General features: G+C 41.4%; 1 protein-coding gene across 1 annotated transcript in view; it reads right to left on the bottom strand.

Annotated features, from left to right (window-relative positions):
- itfg1 (integrin alpha FG-GAP repeat containing 1) overlaps nt 1-26973 on the bottom strand; it is a 155991-nt gene that overhangs the window by 113055 nt on the left and 15963 nt on the right. Inside the window, exons 7-8 of the mRNA XM_069690287.1 lie at nt 15209-15258; nt 2802-2880 (exon numbers count right to left, since the gene is read on the bottom strand). Of these exons, the coding sequence (XP_069546388.1) occupies nt 2802-2880; nt 15209-15258 (129 nt within the window). The remainder of the gene's footprint in view (nt 1-2801; nt 2881-15208; nt 15259-26973) is intronic.

Genomic DNA, 26973 nt, shown 5'->3' with positions numbered 1-26973 from the left:
ACTAAGAGACATGTGTTACTTCTGTCTTCATTCGAGTTGCATATTTCACCCACGAGTGCATCTGATCTCCTCTGACTCATGTTGACTCTTCCATTCAGCCCCATTGATTTTATAACAAATCCCTAACTCTACTCCCATTGACACACAGCATCTCTTTTTTGTCTCTGGTTGACAATATCAGTGTTGGAGATGCAGAGAAAAAAAACAACAACTACAACAACAACAACAAAACCTAAGTGATGTAGTGACGACTTTCATCTTTAAGTCCAAATGTAACGTCATCAGTTAAACTGTTGCTTATAATGACACATTATAACTTTTATTTCAATTGTGTTAGATATTGTTATTCCATATTTTGCCAAACACTAATGATGACAAAGTTAGAATCTCTCATGTAAAAAGTGAAGTTTTTTATGACTACTCGACAACCAGATAAAAAACAGATGAAAGAAAAAGACAGAAAAGGGTGAAGCTGGTCAACAGAGCAATAAAATCTGAAGATCCAGTGACACCTAAAGAACAGAGAGCAGACGAGGAAAACAAGCGTGGAAAGTGAGTGAGCCGTAGATCCGAGAGATACAGTAGATCAAGAGAGATGAAGATAGACACTGACAGCCGAGGAGGTGCTGAGTGAAGCAGACAAAACGGGACGAAAAAAAAATAAATTACATTACATCCTGTGAGGCATCTCTCTCCGCGAATCTGGCAGATTATTAGAAGCGTGACCCTCAAACACTTCGTTCCTCAGCTAACGAGGGCAACGTCTCGGAGAAACATTTACAAGCCGAAGGAGGGGGGAAAAAATGAGAGTAAGATTAAAGAAATGAAAAAAGTTTTTGTTAAAATAAGATGGTGATTTAAACAAAAAGAGGATGCCGCCCTCAGAGATGATGAATTGCACACACGGATTCTCTCATGACACACACACATCCACCCAGATCATATAGGTCACTTCCCCTCTGGCTCATACATCATTGCCAATTTAGGAAGGGTGAGTTTGCTCAATAAATATTTGATGGACACCCCCAGCTGCAATGAGATTAACAGATTAATCTTGCCAATAAGGAAGTGTTCATCAGTGTGATGCTCTGCATGGATGCTTGTGTGTGTGTGTGTGTGTGTGTGTGTGTGTGTGTGTGTGTGTGTGTGTGTGTGTGTGTGTGTGTGTGTGTGTGTGTGTGTGTGTGTGTGTGTGTGTGTGTGTGTGTGTGTGTGTGTGTGTGTGTGTGTGTGTGTGTGTGTGTGCCAAATTGTCCCAAAAGTTAATTAAAAATGCATTGAACATTACAAAGTTAATGACAGCATGTAGCTCAAACTGAGTGATAAAGTCACACACACACACAGAATGAAAGGAATTGGTCTGAATTTTCTAAGAAGCATAATATAAACATTTTATGAACACACAAACAAAACAAAAAAAGACCCACAAAACCAGAAAAAACTATAAACTTGATAGGATTGACATCCTATCAAGTTTATAGTTTTTTCCTCTTTATCTGAATGATGTAGTATGCATTGTCTGTTTGGGAAAATATCCACCGGTTCCCCACAAAATGGTGCATTATCCATTTGGGTTTGGTTGTTGAAAAGTTGAAATGCACAGTCAGCATGAAGCAGCGGACTAAAAACCACAGATGTTACATGAGTGGACACACTGCAGCATTTTGCCCTGCAGTCATTAAGCCGCCACATGTGAATTACTGCGGACAGTGTTTGTGAGAGGAGACAACGGAGAATTTGCACATTTTCAAAGACCTCTACTGCAAGAAAGATGCTGGATGTACAGTGACCTCTGGGAAGAGCTGTGCAAAACAGCACAGTACAGTGATTATCACTGTCCATCAGAAGCTACAAAGCCTTACTTTAAATGTAAGAATAACGACTTGTATTTGACTAAAGGCTCTAGAAAACTGTGAACTCATCCTTTGACAGCCATCCTAGTAGCGTGCGCTCACTTCGTGCTCACTACCTGAGAACAGCTCCATCAGCAGTAGGTGTTGTGCACTGTTCAGGGCGCCTCCACAGCAGAAGCTGAGATCAGAGCAATATTACTCTTTCAGTTTTCCATCCACATTATCTTAACTTCACTTCACTGTTGTACACCATCAGATTGTTAACTGAAATGTTATTTACCCTTAAAAACAATCCCAAGAGCCACCACAACACCCACCCCCTTCTGACAAGATGACCGGGGGCCACTTTGTGGTGCACAGGCTGCAGCCTGGAGATTAGAGAGCCCGTGGAGATTTTCTGAGGATAAACGTAATTCTGAGCGGAACAATGAATACTACTGGCCAAGATTGTTTAAGGGGATAAGATGTTCACAAAAATCTGGCTCCATGTGGGATTGGAAGAGTGTATCAGCGCGTGTTGTGCCGGAGTGTGTGCCTGCAACTGTGTGCACATGTGTGAGATTAGCCTGTTGGGGAAAGGTTGAGTCGTGGTATTTGTGCTGCGAGTTTCTATAGGGACAAAAAAAACGTTATGTGATGAGAGGGCTGTAGTGAAACTGCCAGAGCCAAAAAGACCAGACAGTCCTATTTGGAAGCCTTTGAAGCTCCACAGCTTCAAATGCAGAGGGAGCTTAGAGGACTTGGAAGAGGAAGGATCTGCCACACACGCACACACATATGTGGCAAGTACAATCTAGCCTACTCCCGTCTCGACAACTTTTTCTAAGAGTCTTCAGTGTGTTTACACATTGACTTCCTCTGTTTTTGAGTTTTCCCATTTCGAGTGTCCGATCACAGTCACAGTCAGTCACACAAACACAGCAAATGACAAAACTTTGTTATTCTCACCAAAGTCGACAAATGAGGACTGTCCGACAACCGCGGCCTGTGGCGTTGACATGACTTCAGTTTTGGTGAAGTTCCCGTCCTGAGAGAACAACAGTTGGTAGACAAACAAGGAGAGAGAAAGGAAGGGAGACAGAGGGGTTATCATGGTTGATACATGCTCATACATACTGCAACTACAGGTGTGTTTTCTGTAAGGATTATGAGTAAGTCAGCCATGGTTGAAATGTGCTGTGTTCCAAATGGGGTAATTATGTACAGTCACTATATAACACTCAATTTAGAGTCCACTGACAATCACAAGTATGGAAACATGCGGTGACCTACAAGTACCAGGATGATGCACTCAAAACGGTTCCAAATTGAGTGTGATATGCGGCACACTTTCACACTCAACGGGTGCCACTTTTTGCTGCGCAGCAGGAAGGGAATGACCACCGATATAAAGATTTTTTTAAATCGAGGCGTCTGAGGAAGCTGCAGCCGTTGCTGAAAACTGCACAAAAGTGTGTCTTTTTCAGTAAGTACCACCATACTGCTGTGGGGTAGAAGCCATCAGTGTGTTTATTGTGTGTGTTAAACAGTTCTGGTTCAAATAATTAAAGCCGACATATGTTGGCAGGTGATGCGTTCAAACGTTACAGTTATGTTCTTGTAAGTGCAGAACCGCAGTGTATGATTTGAGACAACACTAGCCTGTTGAAATTTAAATACTACACAAGTACATGTAAAAGTACTATATCTTAGTACTAAGGGAAGTACGCCATTTGGAACACAACCATAGATCCAGTAGGAGGTTTAAGGGACCTTTAATGGAGCAGAGAAAATAAATTATAAAAAGATAACTTTGGTGTGTGTATATGCACATAAACATGAGAAGTGCATATTCTCAGTTCACTACCACTGGCTGCATATATACTGTACATACATTTTCTAGCGGATGCTGGAACTCTACAGCTGACGGATAAAAAAAAAGCTTCAACATTCACAGCAACAACATTTATACTGAATGAGAATCTTTAGTACCTTTATTTGTTGTAAAACTTAAAACGATCTTAAAATATATAATAAAATCTCAAATATGCAGATAAAGTTGTTTTTTTTAATGTTCAACTGTGTTTTCCTTTACGTCATATTGGAAGATAAATATTTTACTCACACAAGTCCCTGAAAATTGAAGTATGTGTTTATGTGTTACAAAACTGTTTATTTGGTCTTTTACATGCAGTCAAGCAGAGAGTTTACTGAAGTAAAATCACATTCATGTTTGTGCAATTAATTTATGTTATGGCTAAAACTATTATGACTCTTTTCAAAATAGCTTTTTGACAATGTTCTATTTGTTTGTTTGGTCTAATTCTCAAAATATAGTAAAAATCACATATTGCATTTTCCTGAGTCGAAGGTTTCTTCAACCAACTCTGAAGCACCAACAGCATTGTCCCATTATGTGTTTTTATTTTTTAACTAAAACAACATATCAGCTGTTAAATTGTTTATTTCCTGTTGATCCAACTGAACATTTGTTTCATCTGCACATTATTTTCTCATTGTAAAATGCTAATCATCATTTCCCAGAGCTCAGGTGGTGTCTTCAGTCTGCTGTATTTGTCTGACCAACAGTTCAAAATCCAAACATATGAAAAATATTATAACAGATGGGCAAAGGAAATCCTTACATTTGAGAAGTTGGACACATCTAAAACCCAACAATTTTCAGAACAATATTTTACTGTTGTTTGAGTAATTAACTGGTTCATCAACGATTCCTTTTAGCTGTAACGTGTTTATTACATTAGTTGTGAGGTGCTAGGTGTTAGGCTGCAGTGCATACGGTCATATCATTTGATGGTCATAGCACACAATGGAAGTACTGTAGTGACATAGGGAGTTGTCAAGGGTTACTGCTTTTCTGGAGGACATATTGCTGTAACATAAAATGACAGCAAGTCATCATGGGTTTATGCTGCTGGTTTACACAGAAAACAATACGTGTGAGAGCTTTGACACTCATCAGATGTATCTGGTGTGTGTGTGTGTGTGTGTGTGTGTGTGTGTGTGTGTGTGTGTGTGTGTGTGTGTGTGTGTGTGTGTGTGTGTGTGTGTGTGTGTGTGTGTGTGTGTGTGTGTGTGTGAGAGAGAGAGAGAGGTTGTGTGCAGTGGGGTTCTGTTGCCTGCTGATACCAACATTAGTGATGTATGAGAAAGTGAGAGAGACAGTCAGAAACAGAGAGAGTGAGAGAGATGGTTGAGTCAGAGAGCAACATATACATTATATATGAGTGCGTGAGAGGGGGTGTATATGTGCTCAAAGACTAACACTATTGTGTGGCAGACAACGGTTGCCTAAATGTAAAACTGTTCCATGATGATTTTCATTGAACACATAATGTAATGTTCTGTTGAACGACAACAGAGAACAGACTCACGAATGACGAGATAAAACGGGCACCATGCAAATAACTACACTGTATTATTCAAAGTCATCATTAAGTAATGCAGCACCTCCATCATGCAGAGATGGCACTAACTCTTCTTTAAGTAAACTTTTAGGTCAATGAAACAAAGAAGGGCGACTACTATCAAAACCAACAGTACACATCACAGCGTCTCCGTGCTGCACATCATCAGTGGGAATGAACTGAAAAATATAACGTTTCAAATAAATACTGCTCTGAGTAACAACGCTGGACAGATCCTCACAACTCTGTTCCTGCGACTCTGACATCGTAATGCAACGCACTCTCCGTTATATTGATTTTCTGTGCAGAGGTAAATTCCACAACAACAAAAGTATGAAATGCTGCCAACATCCACAACTACGTAATGCAGGAAGGAAATCCTTGTTTGAACAAAACCTTTTCCATGGTAAACACATAACACACAATAAAACGGTCAGCTGCTGGTACAATGGCAAGAAAACAACATTCATTGGCTGACTTGTAATGAGTATAATTGGCAAGAACACACAACCTGATAACTCAGCCAGCGATACACGACGCGTGTCAAGGGCCACTCCTGCCACCAACAGGAAGTGTCGTGATGCGGCATGATAATAAACCATAAAAATATTTCCAACAAGGTGCAGACCGTAGTTTAAAATCATGTGTGGACACCGACAACTTTAACTTGAGTTCAACTGAGGAACCGGTCTCCAGAGCTTTGGCTGCTCTCCTGGATTATTTAAAGGGTCGCCCCCCCCCCAAATTTCTATTAAATTTAATTATCATTAAAAAGTAAAATGAGTGTTAATATCAGGGGCTGGGAGCAGGCCACCGGAGTGAAGGGTCAGGTGATGGATCGACATATCATTTTAAATATGTTTAAATAATAATACTACGTAGGTCCAGTGTCTCGGCCTTTACAAAAAACACATTATATTTTCACACATTTGCTGCTAATGTCATTAGCAATCACTCAGTTCTGTTCAAGTTTCTCAACAAGCATGATACAGTGGCACAATGCAAGGATGCTGAAACTGAGGTAGTTAAATGAATCCAGGCAGCTTTCATTTATTATTTTCCCACTGAGACACGTCAAACTGTCGTCTCTGGTCTGTTGCTGTGCAGTCTGTATAGGTCCTATGCATGGAGGCATAGGATGCATAGGACCTATACCGAGGACCTAGGAGAGTAATTGTGAAATACCAGAAACTGTTGTTGAGCCCTCTGGAAGTGTCGTGGGTCTAATTCTTCCAGAAAACTATCACAGAAAGTGCCTACTCGATCATCCTGATGGCAGCCACACAGTCACAGCCTCCCACTCCACCCTGAGACATTAAGATTAGGACACTAATGAATAGTGCTGCCAATGTGATGGTCCAGTAAGATTTATAATGGTGCAGCCTGAAGTTCTCTTTAGGTCAGTTCGTACTTCAATATTTTGACATCTGAATGGGGCTGTTGCATGACTGCTCAACAGCCTGGAGTTTGATATCTGGAGACAGCCAGGTCCCCTTTGGGAAATTAACTCTTTTGCAAATGAAGTGTTTTTTTGTTTCTGGGAAAAGCAAAGCGTTTATTTGGAGTAAACACAAGCTAAGAAGTTAGCATGAGCAGAGACAGAAAAGAAGCCCAGCAAGAAAAGAAAGATCAGAATGCACTCGCTGGCTAACGTGGGTTAAAATCCTCTTCTAAGGAAGTACAGTGCCAACCCCCCCAAAAAAAGCTGATTCTGAGTTGTAACCATGACAGTCGATAATGTTTAAAATCTGGATGTTGCTGCTAATTCTAAAACGTGCAGGCTTCACACACATCTTCAACCTGACAACACAGAATATTTCTACAATCAGCAGTTTTAAGGTGGACAACCAAGATACAGTTTTGACCAAATGTTAAATATGGTCACAGACTCCCCTTCTGTTCCTGAGTTACGGTGTTGGATAATGGACAGAAAACATTATGATGTCACAGTTAATCTGACCTTTTGGCCTTTTCAATAAGAAATGTCGACATCGCATCATTGTATGCTATTTGACATTTGTGTGATATTTTGTCATAATTTGTATACATTTCTAGTTACGGACCCAAAATCACCATGACCTTGACCTGACATGTCCTGTTCATGAGAATGGGACGAACTGAGCGACGGGATGAATGTGAGGTCACCGTGACCTTTAACCGCCAAATCAGTTCAATCATCATGAAGCGTCACACTCTGCTCATCACTGGAAATATCACCCCGCCTTCTCAACGGGAATATATAATTGGAATTGAATTTCATATAATATGCAATATAATGTTGTGTCCACTTGTTATAGGCCTATTAATTGTGACCCATTGGGTCTCTTTTGATCCATTTTTGTTGCTCCGTGCACCCGTCCCGTAACACCACAGATACTCCTCCTAGCGGCGGCTCGCTTGACCAGTTTGGTTTGAACTTGACACGGTGCTAAAATAAAAATACACGAGTCCATTAAATTCTTCTTTCCGCAGATATCTTACGAGATTGAGCGAGCTAAGCAGTTTAGTGTTTCTATGTGCTGTCGTTATTGAGTTTGAGAAACGATCTCTAGAAAGCAATGAAGCCGACTAGAGCTCATCTCTGTTGCTAGGGCCGTTACTAAGAGTCGGACTACTTCCTGGAGTGGTAAATATTGCATACATTACATTCGCTTCTACTGACACGACTGATTGTTTTCCAGTCGTCAGCCTTACCCCATGTATTGCCATGGAAACAGAGATCACGGTAACAAAAAGTTGTATATTTGGCCTTACAATATATATTTAGTTGGTAACTTGTTGTATCTTTGCAATATTACATGAGAGGGTGTTCTTTAACATGATTATTGGCACTTCAGTGATACGGTCAGGACCGAGGTGCGTGCTGGCTGTTTTTTGATTCAGCCTTCAAAAATACTTAGAAACAGGTGGGACAATGTCATTTTAAAATTTGGGCATACAAGTTTATACATTTTTGCCAGAAGTGCATTTTGCAAATGGGATCGTTATTCCTGAAAGTCACATGGGCTTCATTTGTTATGTTTTCTCCCTTTGCTAATCATGCATTTCTTAAATACTGCTGACTGTGACAAGAATCCTAAAACTCCTAATGCAGCTGCAGCAGGAGTTGTTTCAGAGGGCAGTGCGGTACAGAGCCTTCAAACTGAACATGTACTCTCATGATGTTACCTGTAAACATACAGAGAGCTGCAGGTGTGTTGTTCCATGCTCTTCAGATCATTGTGCATGAGTAAAAATACAATATAGATGTGGCAATAAGTTGTTAACTTTCTATACATTGAAGATAACATCCAAGAGAATGTGATTTACTGATTCTGGTTGTCTGATTGCAATATGTCATGATTAAAACTGTGTGTGTGTGTGTGTGTGTGTGTGTGTGTGTGTGTGTGTGTGTGTGTGTGTGTGTGTGTGTGTGTGTGTGTGTGTGTGTGTGTGTGTGTGTGTGTGTGTGTGTGTGTGTGTGTGTGTGTGTGTGTGTGTGTGTGTGTGTGTGTTTTAGACTGACAACAGCTGATTGATGTGTGAAGGTGACGGGATTACAGGTCTTGTTATTATTCCTCCCTTCTGTTCACATCACTCCCGACACATGCATCTGTTTCCCGCATGAACACGAACACGCACACGCACACGCGCTCACCTCTGAAAAGTGGAACGACATAAGCACAACTGCAGCCGTGAAAGAGACTTTACTGCCCCAAAAGTTTGCAGGACGATGAGTGTGTCCTGAGTCAACATGGCTCCAAACATCAACATGGACCTTCATTGTGTGGATGTACATGTTGATGTTTGAAGTGGATGTATGTGAAGGTTTGTGCAGTGGTGCCTTATGTGTTTCTTGAGCCAGTAACAGTGGGAGGAAGACTCCGACTCTGTCTGTGTGCATGAGACTGCAGCCATAAAGCGCATTAATAAAGCTGGTAGACGGGATAAACGTCTTATCCTCCCTCTGAATTCAAATGGTTACACATGTAGAATATAGTCAGACAGCATGCTGTGAAAACCCACTATAGTGTAAACAAATAGCTATTCTCATAACTTTGTTTTGAAGAACAATATGTTCTCCAGGTATCTACTGTCTTCAAGAAGAAATGTGTGAACTGAAATATTTTTGGATAATTTGTTTCCCTGTATGAGGTAAGGGTTACGTCAGCTCAGGTAACCACTCCATTATGTGCATATTATGCTTTTAAGCCTGAAGGAAACATTTGTAATAGTTATAACCTAACTCCACATGTTAGCTTGTCTAATGGCCCGAAGAATCACATCTCAAATTGAACTCTTCTTGTACCTTTGACAACACTCTGACATGTATTTTCCTCTCCTTATAAAGAGCGTCTGTGATTAAGCGGTGGAAAAGCAGGTGGACTGATATAAAACGTGTTTCTTACTATGAGAGACTAAAAGAGAGAGCCTGAAAATCATGTGGCACACTGCAATAGGTGTGTGTTAAGTGAGTGTCAGGGAAGAAAATTAGCTTCTCCCTGAATAATGAACTAAATTATTATATCTGCCGTTATAGAATTGACCTTTTAAACTGCTTGGCTCGACTTGCCAGCCAATGAAAACACCTCTCCTCACTCATCTCTGCTGCTTGTTGATTTTTATTTCCTCCTTTGTGACTTCCTTCTCTGGTGTAATCACAAGAAAACAGAGGGACGGGGAGGGATGGAGGGAGACTTAGGGGGGGAGAGAAAACAGAGAAAAGTAATTAAAACAGAGTGCTGGAGAAAGAGGAGCGTGCTGGCCTGCGACCGATAGATGCAGCCGCATTGAACCGGAGACAGCGATGGGATTAACAGGGGTCTAATGCACTGAGGATGCTGGGAAATGGCTTCCGTGTTTCTGTTTATGTGCAGGTGTGTGCATCTATGTCGTGCCTGTGGAAGAACAGGATTTTGGAATTCATTCGAGTGTGTGTGGATGTGAGGACTTGTTTTGTCTGCGTGTGGAGAATTTGTGAGTTGCCGAGCTGGAGGTGCATTACAAGAAAACAGGAACAGAGCAAGCAGAGAGACGGAGGCGAGTTGAAAGGAAAGCATTTGGGCTTTTTCATGGGCTGAAGTGGAGAATAAGATGGAGTGATAGAGAAACAGCAGAGACCCTGATTCTTACTGACAAGGCTAAAACCCCTTCTGTGTGTCGCTGAGTGCATTGGCTCACTTTGTCTTGCTTTCCAAATCCCTCGCTCTACACTTAGTTCCAATAGGATTTAAGAGATCCACTTCACACAACAATTAAGCTTTTTCAATCAATTGGCAGGTGGTGCAGTGCACTAAATTACAAGACGCAGATACAAAGGCACACTACAAATGAACAGAGTCAAAAAAAGAAAAGAAAAAAAGATTGAATGATGAATTAATTACAATGAATAAGTGGCACAAAGTGAAACAAAGCGCCGCTGCAGGGAGACAAATGTCCACATTCACTATTTGAATTATTACACATTTTCTACTGACTTTCCTTCCACAGATAAAACAGCTCTTGGATGTCAAATGACTCCCCATTTGAACTCTCACACACACACACACACACACACACACACACACACACACACACACACACACACACACACACACACACACACACACACACACACACACACACACACACCACATTTTCAGTTGATTGCACATCAAGGATTCAGGGCGTGTTACTGAGAGTGTAAAGTCCTGTTTTGCACTTTAGAGCCATGTAACGGAGTACATTTATACATTTTATTCTAAAAATCTACTGATTCGAGAGTAAAAAAGTTTGCTGCTTTAAAACAACTACAACAAAATTCTTCATCTTCTAAGTGTCAGACCTGATCGTCCTCAGGATGACAGGAACTGCACTATATTAGTTACAGTATGATCAACTACGTTATGAATAAATGTAGTTTGTCATCATGGAGGGAAAATGCTTCTATATTTTTTTGTCGTAAGGTAAATTATGTCTCGCAAAGCAAAATTCTGAAACTTTATGGATGTTTTGTGCGTTCATATTTCCACTTGTTTCATATATTTTCCATGATGGGGATTTTGAGAGGAATCCAAATGTGGAGGGAGTACTAACATGTTTGTCTGATTCTGTTCAAGGGTAAAGTGCTTCATGACTTCCCTGAAGACGCCTGATGGAAGGAGGTTGGTTTATAATTGAATGTAGGTTTGTATTTGCGTGTATACGTAGTCATTTATTCTGAAATTGGTACATGATGATGATGATGATCTTTAGACACACATATGTAGCACCCTGCTAATTTGTTCACATGTTTCTTTGTGATTCTGTAAAACAGTTCATTTACATTTGTGTTCATAGGCAGACAAGTATAGTTTGGAAAAGTACTTTGGCGTCCTAAAGTTTTTAGTTGTCCTGTGTCCTTACCTATTGGTTGGTCAGGTGTCAATGTGTTGCCAGCCAATCAGGACAAGCAGAGAGCTTTTTGGTAACCTACCGGGTTCTTAGAGGGGCGTGGCTAAAGAGAGGGGCGTGGCTAAAGAGAGGAGCGCTCGATGCAGACGAGGGGAAGCGGGTGAAGATACAGAGATGTAGCACGAGTTGGAAGTTCAGAAAATGTGTTTTATTGTTGTTAGTTGGTCGAGTTAGAACCGGAGTATTTTGTAGCCGTGTACGGTCCAATAAAACCAGAAAGTGAGCCGTGCTGGAAGCCGTGTGGGTCGGTAAAACTCTTCAGTGCCGCTGAGGTCGCTGCCCCGTCTGGGCTGAGCTGCTAACAAGCAGCTGGGAGAAGAGAGCCGGAGTGCTTTGTTTTGAGTTTCTGAGTGAGGATGGTCGATAAACATGATGACACGGACCTTTGTTGTAGCAACATAGACAACTCATTGGTGTTGTGACTTTCTTGCTAGTGTGTCGAGTGCTGCCACAAGCTGCTGCAGTAGATGTGCTCAGGACTGAGCTGCAGAGGGACAGAGACAGGACGGATTGTCCTCTCATCACAGCGCCTCCTGCTGGACACAAGGGTTTGCAAAGACTGTTATCTCCCTCTCTCTAAGTAACCGAGGAACAGTGAGTGCTGACCACAGCTTTTCCTTGAGGATTTAAATGAGCTCCAACAAGCAGGCCAACGTTATGGTACCATCACACCGACGGGTGTTATTGTGGTTTTTTTTTTATTTTCAGTGGGTCACAATTTGGGTTTATAATAATCGTTGACTGTATTTCATTCAATGTGCGTGGTTTAAATAGTCATGTGTTAAAGGAATGTTATTTCAAAGTAGAAAGCAAGGGATAAAACTGGGCTTCATATGAATGCGTGGGAGTTTAAACTCAGTGACAGTATAGCTGTATTTTAAACTAACCAGGCCTCTCTGCACCTTCGTCAGAGTCATACCATTAAATTGGGCTATTGTAGACACATTCCTAAAATCTATGTTTTCGTAGACCCTCTCCAATTCACCTCCTATGGGGTGTGACAGGGGTATGATATGAAGACCCTGAACTGCAATTGGAGTTGAGAAGGTGGGCTACACATATTTTTAATAAGTGGAGGGTTTATAGGAGGAATGATCTGTCCTTTAAAAGATTCACAGCTGCATGAAAAACCTGTTTTTAAGATGTATTTTGTCGAAACACAAACTGGACAAGCAAAACGGTTTACAATCCTTCTAAAAGTTGGAAATAATCTTTAGATGTTCTCTGAAATTCTCCTGCTTCGTCCTCTCACCCGTCACATATCCCGCTGCTCTTTGGGCATGGCAGTTTATTTGCTCTGTTTTGCTCCTGCTCGATCTCTCTCCGTTCACACTCACACTCTGTCTCTGCCAAATCCTTCAATCTCCCTCCACTTCTCTTCTTCCTCACTGCCTCCCCGTCCTTTCTCCTATTCCCCTTCTCTGTGATAAGATAGACTACTGTTCAGCTTGTGCCTCGACCTGCTGAATTTCAAATAGGCCTCTTTGACAAAAGCCCAGAGCCACGGCCTTCCCTCCCTGCTCCCCCAGAATATTAACTAGTCCTGCAGCAGTGCCAGCGATCCTGCACTCACAAGCCCACTAAAGCTCTGCAGACCTGTTTGTTGCATCGAGGAAATGAACAGAGGAGCAGCGGGTGGATCATCCTTCTCTGATCACTACATCAATGCCTTTGGTTGTACTTAACAAAGACATACATGAGTTTCCTGTTGGTGGCTAAACTGTAGGTCTTTAGTTAACGGCAGATAGTGGCTCAGATCAGGTGCCTGTAAATCTAAACACGGTAAAAAAAACATTCCTGTGAGGTGAACTTCGGCCTCCTTAAGGCTGCACCGCATCTGATCCCTGCCTTTCTAGACGACTCTCGTGATGCCGCGTCAGCAGCGTCCCAGAAGCGGCTCACTGCTCCACTTTGCTAGAAATACGCACCTAGCGTAATTTTGACGGAAGCCCGTATCAAAGTACGTCAATCTGCACAGAGCAGATCAGCCGACAGGAAGTCAGACAGGAACGGCATTAAATATCCAGTTCATTTTAAAAATAAAACCACCATGTGTAAACTCCCGACCGTTATCACATCAGTACATCATCGTCTACCACCCTGGTCATTCAAGTAGGACACGAAATGCACTCTCCTCCTGCTCCTGTACAGGCTGTGTGCGAAATACTTATTATGATCATTTTTTAACAACTGAAACACAGTAAACTGTATTCGCTTTGTCTGCAGGCTACAGCACAAAGTAGGAAATGACAGCAATAAACAAAACATTTAAAAAAAAAGACCATTTAACAACGTAAATGTTGTTAACAATGATAATGTTGTCAAATGCTTTTGCTGGAAACACAAAAAACATTGAAAAATGACCTAATAAGGAAACCAGCAAAAATCGAGCAGTAGCGAAAACGCACTGTGACGGACCTGTGTGCTGTGAGATCCGAGAGGATTATCTCTGAACAATCAGCGCTGATCAACAAATGGTACATAACATGGTCAGTTGTAACACACAGATAGTTCTGTGAAACAAAGTTGATCCACACACTCACATCCCCCTCAGAGTGAACCTGCCGCCCTCTTTGGGACCTTGAGTTGTGAACCACCATTAGATCCCTGAGAGTTCACCACATGACACTTTTTAGAGACTACATAGTTGAACTCACACATACCTCCACACACCTAAAGACAATGTTCACACATGTCTGAGGATTTTCTGCTCTTTAAGATGATCAAGTGATTTTCCCTTTTGGAGAATACAGAAACATTTTTTTATTATATATCTGGCTGCCTGTGCTAAAATGGTTCATTGGTTTATTTAGACTGACTGGGAAAAAAAAAAAGTTTGGTCTGAATCCATTTAATATTTCATGTTACATAATCTCATCATTTATTCAATATATATAATTTCATAATGTGAACGTGTTTGAGTTGATCATGTTGTCACATGCGCTTGTTGATCACGGGTAATATTGGATTCCTACACGTACACGTGATCAAGTGCTGCTGAAGAAATATTTCATTGAAGTTAGAACATTTTTAAATGTAGGTGCTCTTTCTCTCTTTTTTCTTTAAGCTTTGCAACATTCTTATACAAGAGAGAATTTGCCATCCAGTTTTGATACTCAGCTTATTATTTATTTCATTACAGCAATATTTCAGAAAACACCCACCAGTTCAGGCCTCTTGAATCTGATGTTTTCTATTGTTTGACACGGTACCATTTGGGGATTTTGATAACTTGTCAGAAAAGAAAAAAAAAAGCTATTTCTAATGTGGTTGGGGGTGTGGTCATTTAGGGCATTTGTAAAGGTTGTCCTTAATGAGTACAAATCAATCAGCACATAAAAGCAACTGTTGCAGGTATATTTCCGCAGTATTTGTTACTTTACAGGAGCCCTGCAATGTTGAAACACTAATGATGAGAACGGTATTATGTTTACAGCTGCAGAGGAGTAAAGTGACTCAAACACGTCTGCGCTGACTGAACTGTGGCAGGAAACAAGAAGCAAAACGGTCCAAAAAAAAAAGAGAAAAGCTTCTTACCTTGTTGATCCAGGTCTCAAAGCTGTGCCCTACAGTCGTCAGGAACAAATCTGGACACACAGAGAGAGAGAAGGGAGGGTACGAGTCATTAAGTGATACACCAGCTCATCTGGTAATTATAACCAAACACGGAGCCGGCAGTATTGATCCATAACCAGGAAAATGCTGTAGATCAGTGGGAATGACAGCACTGAGGGTGTACGCTGTGCTCTAGCTGTGAACCTCTATACCGGTCTGATATTTTATACTGCTTTTCTTTTTTATTCTTACTTTTTTAGTCTCACTGCTACTGAGATGAAGTGGTATTTTAACATCCAGCCCAGGCAACATTATGGCCAAACAAAATATATGGAAGAAAGCAGCATCAGTGGAAACCTAAATGGTTTCAAACTTAAACACTATGATTTATTTTGACCTCTATCTGTAACTCCGGCACCAGCAGGCAGTGCTCGTTCAATATGTAGCGTGGCCGGGATTCCTGAAGCGGTGAGGGGGAACTGGCTTCTCAAAGCAGCAGAAAGGAAAAAAAACAACAACAAAAAACAGGTGAAGAAAGAGAAGGAAAAAGGGATAGAGAGGATCTCCTGCTCAAAGCAACTGGATTTCACTCAGCTTTCTGGAGCCCTCACCCCCCTGGTAATGCCTGTAGCTCGCTGTATTGGAATCCTATAACCTGCACTTGTACTCATATGGGCTGCTCTTGAAGCTTAAGGCTGCAGGCTGCACTTCTAATGCGGTTTCTGTGTGCTTCTCCGAGAGACGACGTTTACTTTCATCGACGCGTTCGGCGGATTGCGGTTCTGCGTCAGTAATTGGACATGAAATAAATATTGGCATTGATCTGCCTTCGGGCCCGGCAGTAGCCCACGTGTTGCCGTGCTCTGCATGGGAAAATACATATGATAATGTGCTGTGGAAATAAAATGAAAGGAAGAAACGGTGGAGCGATAATGACAAGAAGAATGAAGGTGGTGTCGAGGCTGCTGTGGGAATCCTTGATCATGTAAAGACGTGTCTGTAACGCAGCGTCCACTGCAGCCAACAGGAAGTTCAAAACTCCTCGCCACAGTGAAAAAACAACAACATATAATATACACGAAATTGATTGAATTAACATTACTCTTGTAATAATATAATTGTCGACGTGCCGAACACTGCATTGACTGAAAAGCGTTGCCCTTTGAGAATACCAATTGTTCCAGCCTCGTCCTCGAACACAAATGTGAATTGGTGAATCCCGCAGTCTCCCCTCCAGCAGCGAGGAGAGACTCCGCTGAGGGGAAGACCTCATAGGGTGAGCTCGGTACTCTCACATCCTACCAGCTCATGCAACGAGCCTGAGTGAGGAATCATTTTGATATCTCGGTTTTATGTTTTTCATACTTCCAACTGGCTCTCCACAGTCTCACTGTGGGAGGCCCTCCTGACACATTTTAGTTACCTGGCCCTCCAGCACAATACTTTTTCATCAATTTGTTACAACAAGTTTCTATGATACAGATTTTTGCAGATTGTATTATAGTAACTATAATTAGTTTATATATTTGCAATTTTGTTTCCAGTTAATAAGAGGTGAATATTACATATAAATGATTATATTCCCAAAAATGTAGTCTAAGGTTCTGTTGCTTCTGTGTTTAAGGAAAAGATGGCAGCCATGTATGTAAAATATCGTACAGCTGCTTTTAAAGTGCTTAAGGTGATGAAACTGTTCAAGTTTTAAAACTTCATGGACTTGCAGACATGTTGCCCACTCAGACTCAGACTCTGTTTTGCAAATGCAAAGAAGATAACAAATGTATGCACAGATTATGCATATGTGCGCACAAATACCACGGGATACACAGTCATTTGCACATTGTGTGTATGTGCGTGTGCAATTCAGTGTTACTGTGCGTGTTTGCGGTCCCACCGGGTGGTGTGTTGATGAGCTTGGTTAATCAGCCAATCAGGCCTCTTAGACTGAATCCAGCAGTGATTGGCTGATTAGGTGTGATGGCGGCGTGTCAGTGAGAGAGGCACGGAGGAGCAGAAAGATCTTCATCTTGTAAACACTTAACATTGTCGCTGTGGGGGCGCTTCCTCTTTTCCCTCATCTCACCTGTTTTCTGCTCTTTTCTTTTTTTACCCAACTGTATTACCGACAAACTCTCTTCTTCACCATTTTCTCTTTCTCTCGTGTGTCACTAAATCCAGTCCAACGTTAAAGGTCACTGCGGCTCCCTTTGTTAGTTTGCTCCTCTCCACTGTCGGCCAGTGTATCGGGGGCATTAACTGACAACTTGAAAGTGGCCTTCAGCAGTCACTAAAGTGCAGCCGGCTTTAGTCTTGGACACTGAACCACAGCTGACCCTGCTGTTTGATCCGTCCTGAGAGGGAATGCATGCTAGAAGTGTGATGGGGGGGATATGCACACAGAGAAGCTAATTAGACTCGGTAAACTAAGAGAAAAGGTAATCTTAATGTGATTATTCAACATTATCCTCAACAATGCATTGTCCTCCTCCTCTCTCACGCTCTAACTCGCCTTCCTTGCCAGAAAGTATTCGACACAGTCTCGTAAAGAGCTGCTGGCAAGCAATATAAACCAAAGTGCTGCCACCATCACTCACGTTAACGCAGTTTTACTGTTCCTGGGACTTTTACTGGGCTGCCGAGGGTCTTTTAGGGACTCATTCAAGTTAAAAGACATGTTGTAAAGAGGATTACAGCAAAACAGGAATCAAATAGAGCAGAAACAGAGTGGATCTTAAGTGAAAGCCCTTTGTGTAATCAAGCAGTTAGTTTTCACTACTTTATCAGTTTCTGCCACTCAGTTTTTGTTTTAAATGTGTGGGCTTGCTCAACAAAAACACATTATATTAATATATTTGTTATTCTGTCTGTTTTAAATGCTTATCTATGATATCCTCTACAGCACCCATGAGTCTGAGCTGCTGTTGGCAAGGAGAAGATGCCAGTAAAAGTGAGTAAGATGTGTATTTAGAAAGCTTCGCCACTGCAGACAAAAAAAAGTATGCCACTGTATTCATCTAAAACACTGCCTTTTTTTTTTATCCCACAAATAAAAAAAAAAAACTTGTGTGCAGCAGTAGTCTGCAAACATAAAATGGCTTCATTTTCCTTGATTCTGCTTTTCAGTGTCCATATAAACAAAAACAAAAAAACTGTGGGTGAATATTTTGCATTTAGTGTGCACTAATACAAGATGAACTGGTAATTCTTTGCGTAGGACAAAATCTTTGATGACCCATTAAATGAACCCAACATCTCTCAGTTATCAGACTAAAAACTGCAGAAATTCTCATCAGGTTTTTACAAAGTATTTTAGCACCAGAAGCAGCGTCGTTGTGATTATGTTGAGCCTAACGAAGACAAATCATTAGAAAAAAGATGAAATCTTTGGTTCTGCATTACTTTAATTTGTATTTCATTTCAAAACTCCTAATTGTGACCGACAATGGTTTAGAAGTTTAATACTTTTGTCAGTCCCTCCAGGAAATAGCAATCTTGTGATCGCATACTTAACACAAATTCAATAAAATTGTATTATCAATAGAAGTGATTACATATTATTGTATACTAAAACAAATTATACACGTCAAGTTGTAATTGACTGCACTTTGTTTTTGTGCATACAGTAGGCCTGTGTGTCTAATTAATAATAATTAAACAGCATCTAAAGCCCTCATGTTGACAGCTGATGTAGTCGTTGCATTCAATAACATTCACAGATGGTCTGTTCTGTAAAGCGAAGTCACTTTTTTAGATTCTTTTTTTTTTTGTAACTTTGAGCCCCATAGTTCTCAGTTAAAAAAATAAATACTAAAAAGATCACAACTCAAATATTTCTGTGATGTGCAGCATGATTATTATCAAACACAATGAAAGGAAATGTATTCTTTTATCAGGTAGTGTTTATAAAAAAAATAAAAATCTAATTTTTCTTTCCCGACCTACAATTATAAAAAACAACTCAAAACTCGGCAAATCACAGCGCAATTTTTTAGAAAATACTCTGCAAAATAAAGTATTTTTGATCGCAACAGTCAGATAAACTCCTGGAGGGACTTTAGTGATCCAAACAAACCACTTAAGTAGCTTCATGGACTCTTTCAGCTTCCCTCCATTTTTGTGGCAAATTAGTTTACTGAAGGTTGCGGGTGCTCGACCCCGCAAACCAGGTCTCCTCTCTCCACACTACCATCCTGCAATCCAACAATGTCAGACAGTCGACGGGACGGCAAGCGGTTCAGGACGACAGCAGACGTGAAGGGGACATTTTTGAAGATGAGTTGATTGGGAGGTTACCCCGGTAACGTCACGGGCTCTGTGGCCGTCCCAGTATGATGGCGAGCCACCGGTGATCCAGCCGGACGTCCGTGTGCTGTCTATCAAATCCAGCCGATCGCATCAGTCCGCATCTCAACAGTAAAAAGGCGAGGAGGGATGCTGCTGTCTCGTAAACAGTCAGCACCTTAAACATGAACCATATAGCATTAATAATTCTTTCCAAAATATAAATTGAGGTAACTTTATTTGCTTTATTTTAGGGCTATATAAACACTGGCATAAGCCAAAACTGCTGATATTTCCTCTTTGCATGGGTTTGAATAGAAATTGTACTGAATGAAGGTGTGCTCTGGACTACTACCTCTGAATTACTCAGGCAGTGCTACTTTAATCAATGCATAAACTTTCAGATAATCTATAAACACAATTTTCAGACATATGAGTCGTACTCAGCTCTCCGTTCTTAAATATCTGGTGCACCAAAGTATCGTGCCTCACTTTACTTTTTACTTTCCCTTGATGTGTTTTGGTACGTGGTCTATATTGGAGTTCATTGTTTTTGTTGTGATATCTATAGTCTTGTTGTCTCATGTTTTGATCCATACAATCATGTAAGAATTATAATAAAAAACTAATCTGAGCCTGGGAACACCGACTTCTTTCAAACTTGATTTGGGGGCTTGTTCTATTTGCTGTCTGACACATGAGGTTTTATTTATCCCCTTTACAACAAGCAAACAACTGTCATCGAATGCTAAAACAATTCAACAACAACAGTGATCGGGGGCTCTGCAGTAAAGGCACATACACGCATTGAAAGCATAAGCTAATGGAGCTGTCATCCTCCACCACTTGGGAAAGATGCATACATAATTGAGGTATATAAATGTGTTTGTGTGTGGGAGGGTGGGGTTGCGTAACAGCAACAGGGATTCAGAGCTCTAAGTGGTATGTCATGTTGCCAGATAATTAAAGACGTGCTCACTGTGACGGCTGCAGCGGTGGCTGCACGGTGCAGAGGGAGACAGCCTGTTATCATGCTGAGGCCGTTTCAATTTCAAGGTGCATCTGAATGCACAGAAAACCCCCCCAGGGTTCAAAAACAAATCACCTCGGCAAACTCATGAGAGATGATCTGCAATCACTTGATTTCTTTCGCGCACTCAGACTTTTCTGTTTTGTTAAATTGTCTCTTCAATACACACGACGTTTGAAAGACCCACTGTTCCTGTGTTCCGCCCACATGAACGAGCGCACGATGAGCCGCCCGCATAAACACACGTACGCCCACCCCGACAGCGCAGCGCTGGTTTCAGCTCATTATTTAAATATCTGAGTGGGCATCTGCGAGCGAATTTCTTTGTCGTCAGGTTGTGATCCAGCCAATCATCTGCAATCAGCCGGTCCTTTTAAACTAACAGAATAATTGCAAGTGTGTCTGCTGCTAATAATAGGGTTTCAAAGCACGAGTCGAGTATCTTAACAACCAGCAGCACAAGGTAAACAGTGGCACACAAGCGGCACGCAGCTGCATCGGGGAGGAACCACAGGTCTCTGAGCCGTTTCTGTGGGGACCGTTATCATCAGCCTGTGTCCCTGGATCGGGACACGGATGATTGGAACCGGTCACAGCATGTGTTAATCGATTGTTGAACGCATGTTGGCACCACAAGAGGCAATGAACCTCACGTGGTTTACAATACCTGAAACCACAGGAGACTTGGTGGATGTCCAAAGAAAACTTATTCTTTTACTTCCACATTCGAGATCTGTGTGTTGGCGCCACACTTAGTGACATTTGGACTTTAGAGTTTCACACAAAACATTCAGTGCAGCCACTATTGACTAATGTTAGAAAGCAATTAACCTAAAACAGCCTCTTTGCTGTTTAGGTAATTTTTTTTTTTTTTTTTTTTTTTTCCAAGTGATTCAATGTGTGAACAAGCAAAAACATTATAGAAGATAAACAACTAATTAACAATTCATGGATCGTTTATCAAGCCTTCTGAGATTTGTTGATTTCACTAGGATGATGTTTTCACTGCATGAAAATTAAATTGTAAAAAATATATTGAAATGTCTGGAAAATCTTTCACATTTAGCATCTTTACCATTCCAAGTTTATTTATTTTTGCCTGCGTATGGTCTCCAGTTAAAGCCACGTCCTTGTCTGGAGTTGCCCTTTCACACACGTAGCACACAATCAGCGATCGTCCATGTCATATCCAACTCTCTCCTCGGGGGAAATAGTTAGTTTGGGTCGGGTGAAGGGTGACGCCTGAGTCAAACATGCAGGATGTGTAATATAGAAAGTCCACTCACTCCTTGTGAATCCACCGTGCGCCGACCGGCTCGGTTCACACTCGGGCTCAAACACACAATAAACAGACTTTGTCCTCGGGAGCTGTCAAAATAAAGTCTGTTTAATATGTGGTCCAATTGATTTGGACATTTGCGTCATCACAAACAGCTCCTCCGGGTGACGTCTGGTTACAGTCAGTCAGCTGAAAGCAACCGGTTGGTGATGGTGGCAAATCCCATCTCAAGTGAACGCGGCAGATCAGCAGCAATCAAACTTGTACCCTCGTTTACCCTCATCTCCTGTTTCTGACGGTTTCAGGACGACAGCAGTGGATCAGGATGATGGATCCACCTGCTCGGGGAAGGTGGACGTGTCAAGGTCTGTTTTGACTCAACACTGTAATTAAACTACATTGAGCAATCTACTTTTACTCATTTACAGCACACGTGATGTTCTCTGCCAGCACCTGATGGAAGAACTCTCTTCATTTGGTGAAGGTAGAAAACCGATTTTCTCCTTTTGGCGATGAGGCCTTCCGATGAAAAACAAAAACTTTAGACTTCTGATATGGATTTTTTTTTTTTTTTCGGACTGCGGTTAAAAAGCAATGTATCCCCACGGTTTGGTGGTTCACGGCCGCAGCACACCGCCTCGCTGCCATTCAGTAAACAGAGGAATGCAGAGGGACGTGTGCCTTCCGCTTGCTGGCCAGTACTAGAAACTCTGTACGTAAAGGAAAGGACCTCAGGTTTGTTCAAAAAGTCACTAAATGTGTTGTTCGGCACTTTTTCAGAAAAATGGGTCGTGAAATTTGCTGAAACTAGCGACAAAATTGCTGAGTAGGCAACACCGTGAGCAATGACAGGCTGTGTTCCTGACTGGGCATGTGTGTGACAACTCTGATCTCAAAACGCATTGCACAATGGAATAACATGAGACTGACCTCTCCTATAATTACATCTATACTAGTAGGGCAGCAGCCACACTAATGAGTACAATAGTGTTATAGTCTACAATAGAGTAACAAGTACTGAAGCCAGATGGATGGACAACAGTCAATGACACCAAGTGAACGATGATTATTTAACAAAAAAACGGTGATGACGGTAATGAAGTCAACCTTGTAGTTTGCATCACATGCAGTTATCCAAGTCACATCCCAGTAGTTTAGATGTTTGTTGCAATTTGTTGGATTTTCGGGTGAAGGGCAGAAAGATGGACAAAATAAGTAGTAGAAGGAAAATGAAACTTGAAGGGTTCTCTCCTTCAGACTACAATCATTTTAACAAGTCTGGAGACAACTCAATGTTCTCTGCACTTCAGGATGAGAAGTCAAATTTCCACAGAAACTTTCTTGTCACATCACAAAACTTGGTTTTGCTGCAAGCATGAGATTTCATTTAAAAAAATGTCAAACTGGAAAGTAAGCTGATCTTAAAATAGATCAATCTAGTGAATATAACTGGGCACTTTCTAATTAAAAAGGAGATAGATAATCCAAGTTGATACTCAGGTTTAGACTGTTTTGAAGAGAAGAGAAGAGAAGAGAAGAGAAGAGAAGAGAAGAGAAGAGAAGAGAAGAGAAGAGAAGAGAAGAGAAGAGAAGAGAAGAGAAGAGAAGAGAAGAGAAGAGAAGAGAAGAGAAGAGAAGAGCGTTGGGAGATGAGCGGTCCTTGAGTTATTCATAGCCTCTCCATCAGATTTGTTAAGGGGATTGGAAGCAATTTAAAGGCCTCCGCTGACTGTTTGACTCGAGCAGCATTATGTCTCTCTATTCCATTATGTTGAGCCTCAGTATGGGGATAAAGACCAGGCTTCCTATTAGCCTCTATAAACAGATAGGGTGATGCTAGGCGGGTGCTAAGCCTCGGCAGAGAAGGAGAACTCTGACATTGAGGAGAGTCGACAGCAGCAGGCGAGAGCCCACACTATCTTCTGGCTTTGTCTCACCATCGTCTCCCCTCTATCTATCCACACACATGCACACGCGCGCACACACACACACACACACACACACACACACACACACACACACACACACACACACACACACACACACACACACACACACACACACACACACACACACACACACACACATCTGCCTTATTCTGTAGCCCAGGACAGTAGCTTCATTGGCACGGATCAAAAGGTGTTACGACTCTCAAGAACAGCGAGCTGCGAACATTCACTAGCCTGTAACTCTGTACAAATGGACGAGCACATTAAAAGGAAAAATGTGTGACCTAAAGGGTAACTCAGTGGCTGAATGGTCAGGACACAAGCCACACAAGTCCCTGGTTTGACTCCCAGACCTTCATTTCCCATGTTTTCTCTCCCATTTCCCTTTTAGTTTCTACTGGGCAATGTTAAATAATGGCAAAAATACAAGTTCAATAAAAGTCTGCGCGTTTCAAATGTAAAGAAAAGGGCAGTCACAACACAATTCAAACCACAAGAGTGGAAGCTTCCTGACAGATTAGCACCTGACAGTGAGACGTCCCTCCAACAGTCTTGGAGGCCAAGCAGGTAACAGACCTTCGCCACAGCAGACAATGTGACGTGTGATAGCAGGAAGAGCGCAGGTGGAATTGATAACATCAGAATGGACTTGTTACAGGCTCCTGCTATCGAGTAGGTTTGCTCTCTTGCTGCGTTTAAATGGAACTCGCGAGTTCGTGGTAAAAACATGGGAAGTTGTGTGCACCATGCTTAGCGTTCAAGTGTCCAAGTCGTAAAAACACTGTTGCTAGGCAATGGCCACAAACCATCAAATGCATCCATCTTCATTTGGTTTTGCAACTTCTACAACTGCACAGCAAACGATGCATATCCGTTCACTATGTACTTGTTTTATGCAAATCTCAGTACGTCCTCCCTCTTTATGTCATTCTTAGAACAAGTTAGTGACAAAGGCAACGTTCAGTGCAGAAAACATCTATACTTCACACCCTTCAATACACAATCAATGAGCAAATTATTAGGAACATCTGTGCACATCCATATTAATGAATCAGCCAATTATGTAGCAGCAGTCTAATGCATGAAGTCCTGCAGATACAGGCCAGGAGCTTCAGGTGATGTTCAAACTAGAAATCAGAATGGAAGTAGAAGAAGTGGATGTAAACAAACTGTAATGGAGAGCAATGAAGTTGACTTGCTTGTTTACCAGATGGCGATTCAGATTTTACAAAAATAATGAGGCAGCGTCAGAGACGGAGGACGCTGCCTGCACCCATTTATTTCCTGCAAGGCATCGGTTGAGCGCAGAGTGTCCAGACAAACTAACTGTGACTCTCTGCCACCAAACCAGCATGTTTCCTATACCATGTATAGGGATTTTCAAAAATGTGATTTAAATCATATTTCAAAAACAAATACTTTTCCTTCAGATATCAAATCTACAGAAACTCTGACAAAATCATATCAACATGGAGCAAATGTCAAATCAGTTTTTGTGGAATCCATGCGACGAAGAGTTTAGACTCTTAAGAAAAAAAAAAAAAGGAGGCTCTGCCCAGTATGAAATTACATTAGTAGTACCTGCGAGCATATATGCAAGTACACCTCAACGTTAAATGCTCAGAACAAATATGGATTAAGCTTTCTAAGAGCTGAAGGAAATCTATTCCTGACCAATGTTTCAGTTACAAACAAACACAAACACATTCATAAAATGTGACACAATATGTTAAACGGTTAATATTACTAAAGTTGTTGTGATTAACTGAGTGAAAAAGCTTTTCCTCCACAGTATGCTGTTATTCTGCTCCACAGAGAGTCAAGTATTGAAGAACAATAATGCTGCAAAAGCAAACTGGCTAAAAGAGCAGAAGAGCGAGGGAGGGAGGAGGGAGAGAGTTTGTGTTGAGTTGTAGCTAATTACTCTGCTCACACCAGTCCCCTGTTACTCTCATAGCTGCCACATTATACGCACACACACACACACACACGCACGCACACATGCACACGCACACACACGCTGTAATAACCCACCCACATTATGCAGTGTTCATGTGTCCTTTGCTTTCAGCATTGTGGAAACCACTAGCTTCATCAATGTTCAGTAAAATGAGCAGTCATTTCATTCTGCCAGCTTGTTCCTGAAAGCTACTAATTAGCAGCTTGTTAAAAGCGCTGCTGCACTTTTATGGAGCCGTCATGAGGTCTCTGCACTGAGAGAAGTCGGGTCACTGCATACTGTAACATCCCATCACTTTACATACAGCACATATACAGCACAGCCACACTCGTACATAAAACAACAGGCAGAAATTTGTATCCGTCGTGCCAGAGTCGTCTGATTGGTCCCAATTTCATTCATTGGTGGACGTCGAGGACACCAAACATACAGAAAGAGTCATTGAGAACGATCCTCGGCTACAAGAAGAACAAGGAGTCCTACAGCAGATAGAACGGCTCTCACAGAGTCCTGATCTCAACACTATCCGTGTGGGATTGCGTGAAGAGACGAAGACACCGAAACATCCTGAATCCAGAAGAACCGTGACAAGTTCTCCGCCATGACTGAAACAACATGCATGACGAGCACTTTGAAATAGTGTGAGCAGGTGTACTGAGGAGAACTGGTGAATAATTAAAGGCAAAGGGTGCTCATAGAAATATAGATGTGACTTTGGTTGTTCCGTTTACTGCACTTGGCATGGTTGCAGTTGTTAATGAAAGCTGGTCATTTTAGTATCTCTTAGAACACGTCCTGGAGAGATAATGACGGTTCGGTGGTTTTAAAGTGGCGGCGTTATGAAGTGTCGGTGCAGTGCTGCCAGAGAGTGCTTTTTTTCCTTCAAGTGAAAAAACTAAATGTTCACAGTTTTCTTGATCCGGTTGAAATTCATATGGCCTACATGTTTTAAGTGTTTGAAGATTTAAAATAGTGTATGTCACGCAAGAGAGCCAATCAACACAAATGGAACGGTCAGATTTATTAAAATTACATTCGAGATGTATTAATTGATTCAAAAAAATCAATTGTATGATCAGCTACCATTTGAGCTGTCAGTAACTCAACACTTCCTGTATTATTTCAAATTAAAAGCCATCTTGTGTTTTATTAAACAGAAACCCCTAATTTATTAAAAAAGGCTTTTATTATGAAACACTTGAAAGTGTTGGTGACTGAAATATGATAATGACACTTTAGATCAGTAAT

The sequence above is a fragment of the Brachyistius frenatus genome, unplaced genomic scaffold (assembly GCF_029030835.1).
Source record: "Brachyistius frenatus isolate BFR_SWC_R1_liver_20210118 unplaced genomic scaffold, ASM2903083v1 Contig_9, whole genome shotgun sequence".
Taxonomy (NCBI): domain Eukaryota; kingdom Metazoa; phylum Chordata; class Actinopteri; family Embiotocidae; genus Brachyistius; species Brachyistius frenatus.
Note: the sequence above shows the minus strand (reverse complement) of the source record. Positions and strands in the feature narration are given on the sequence as shown.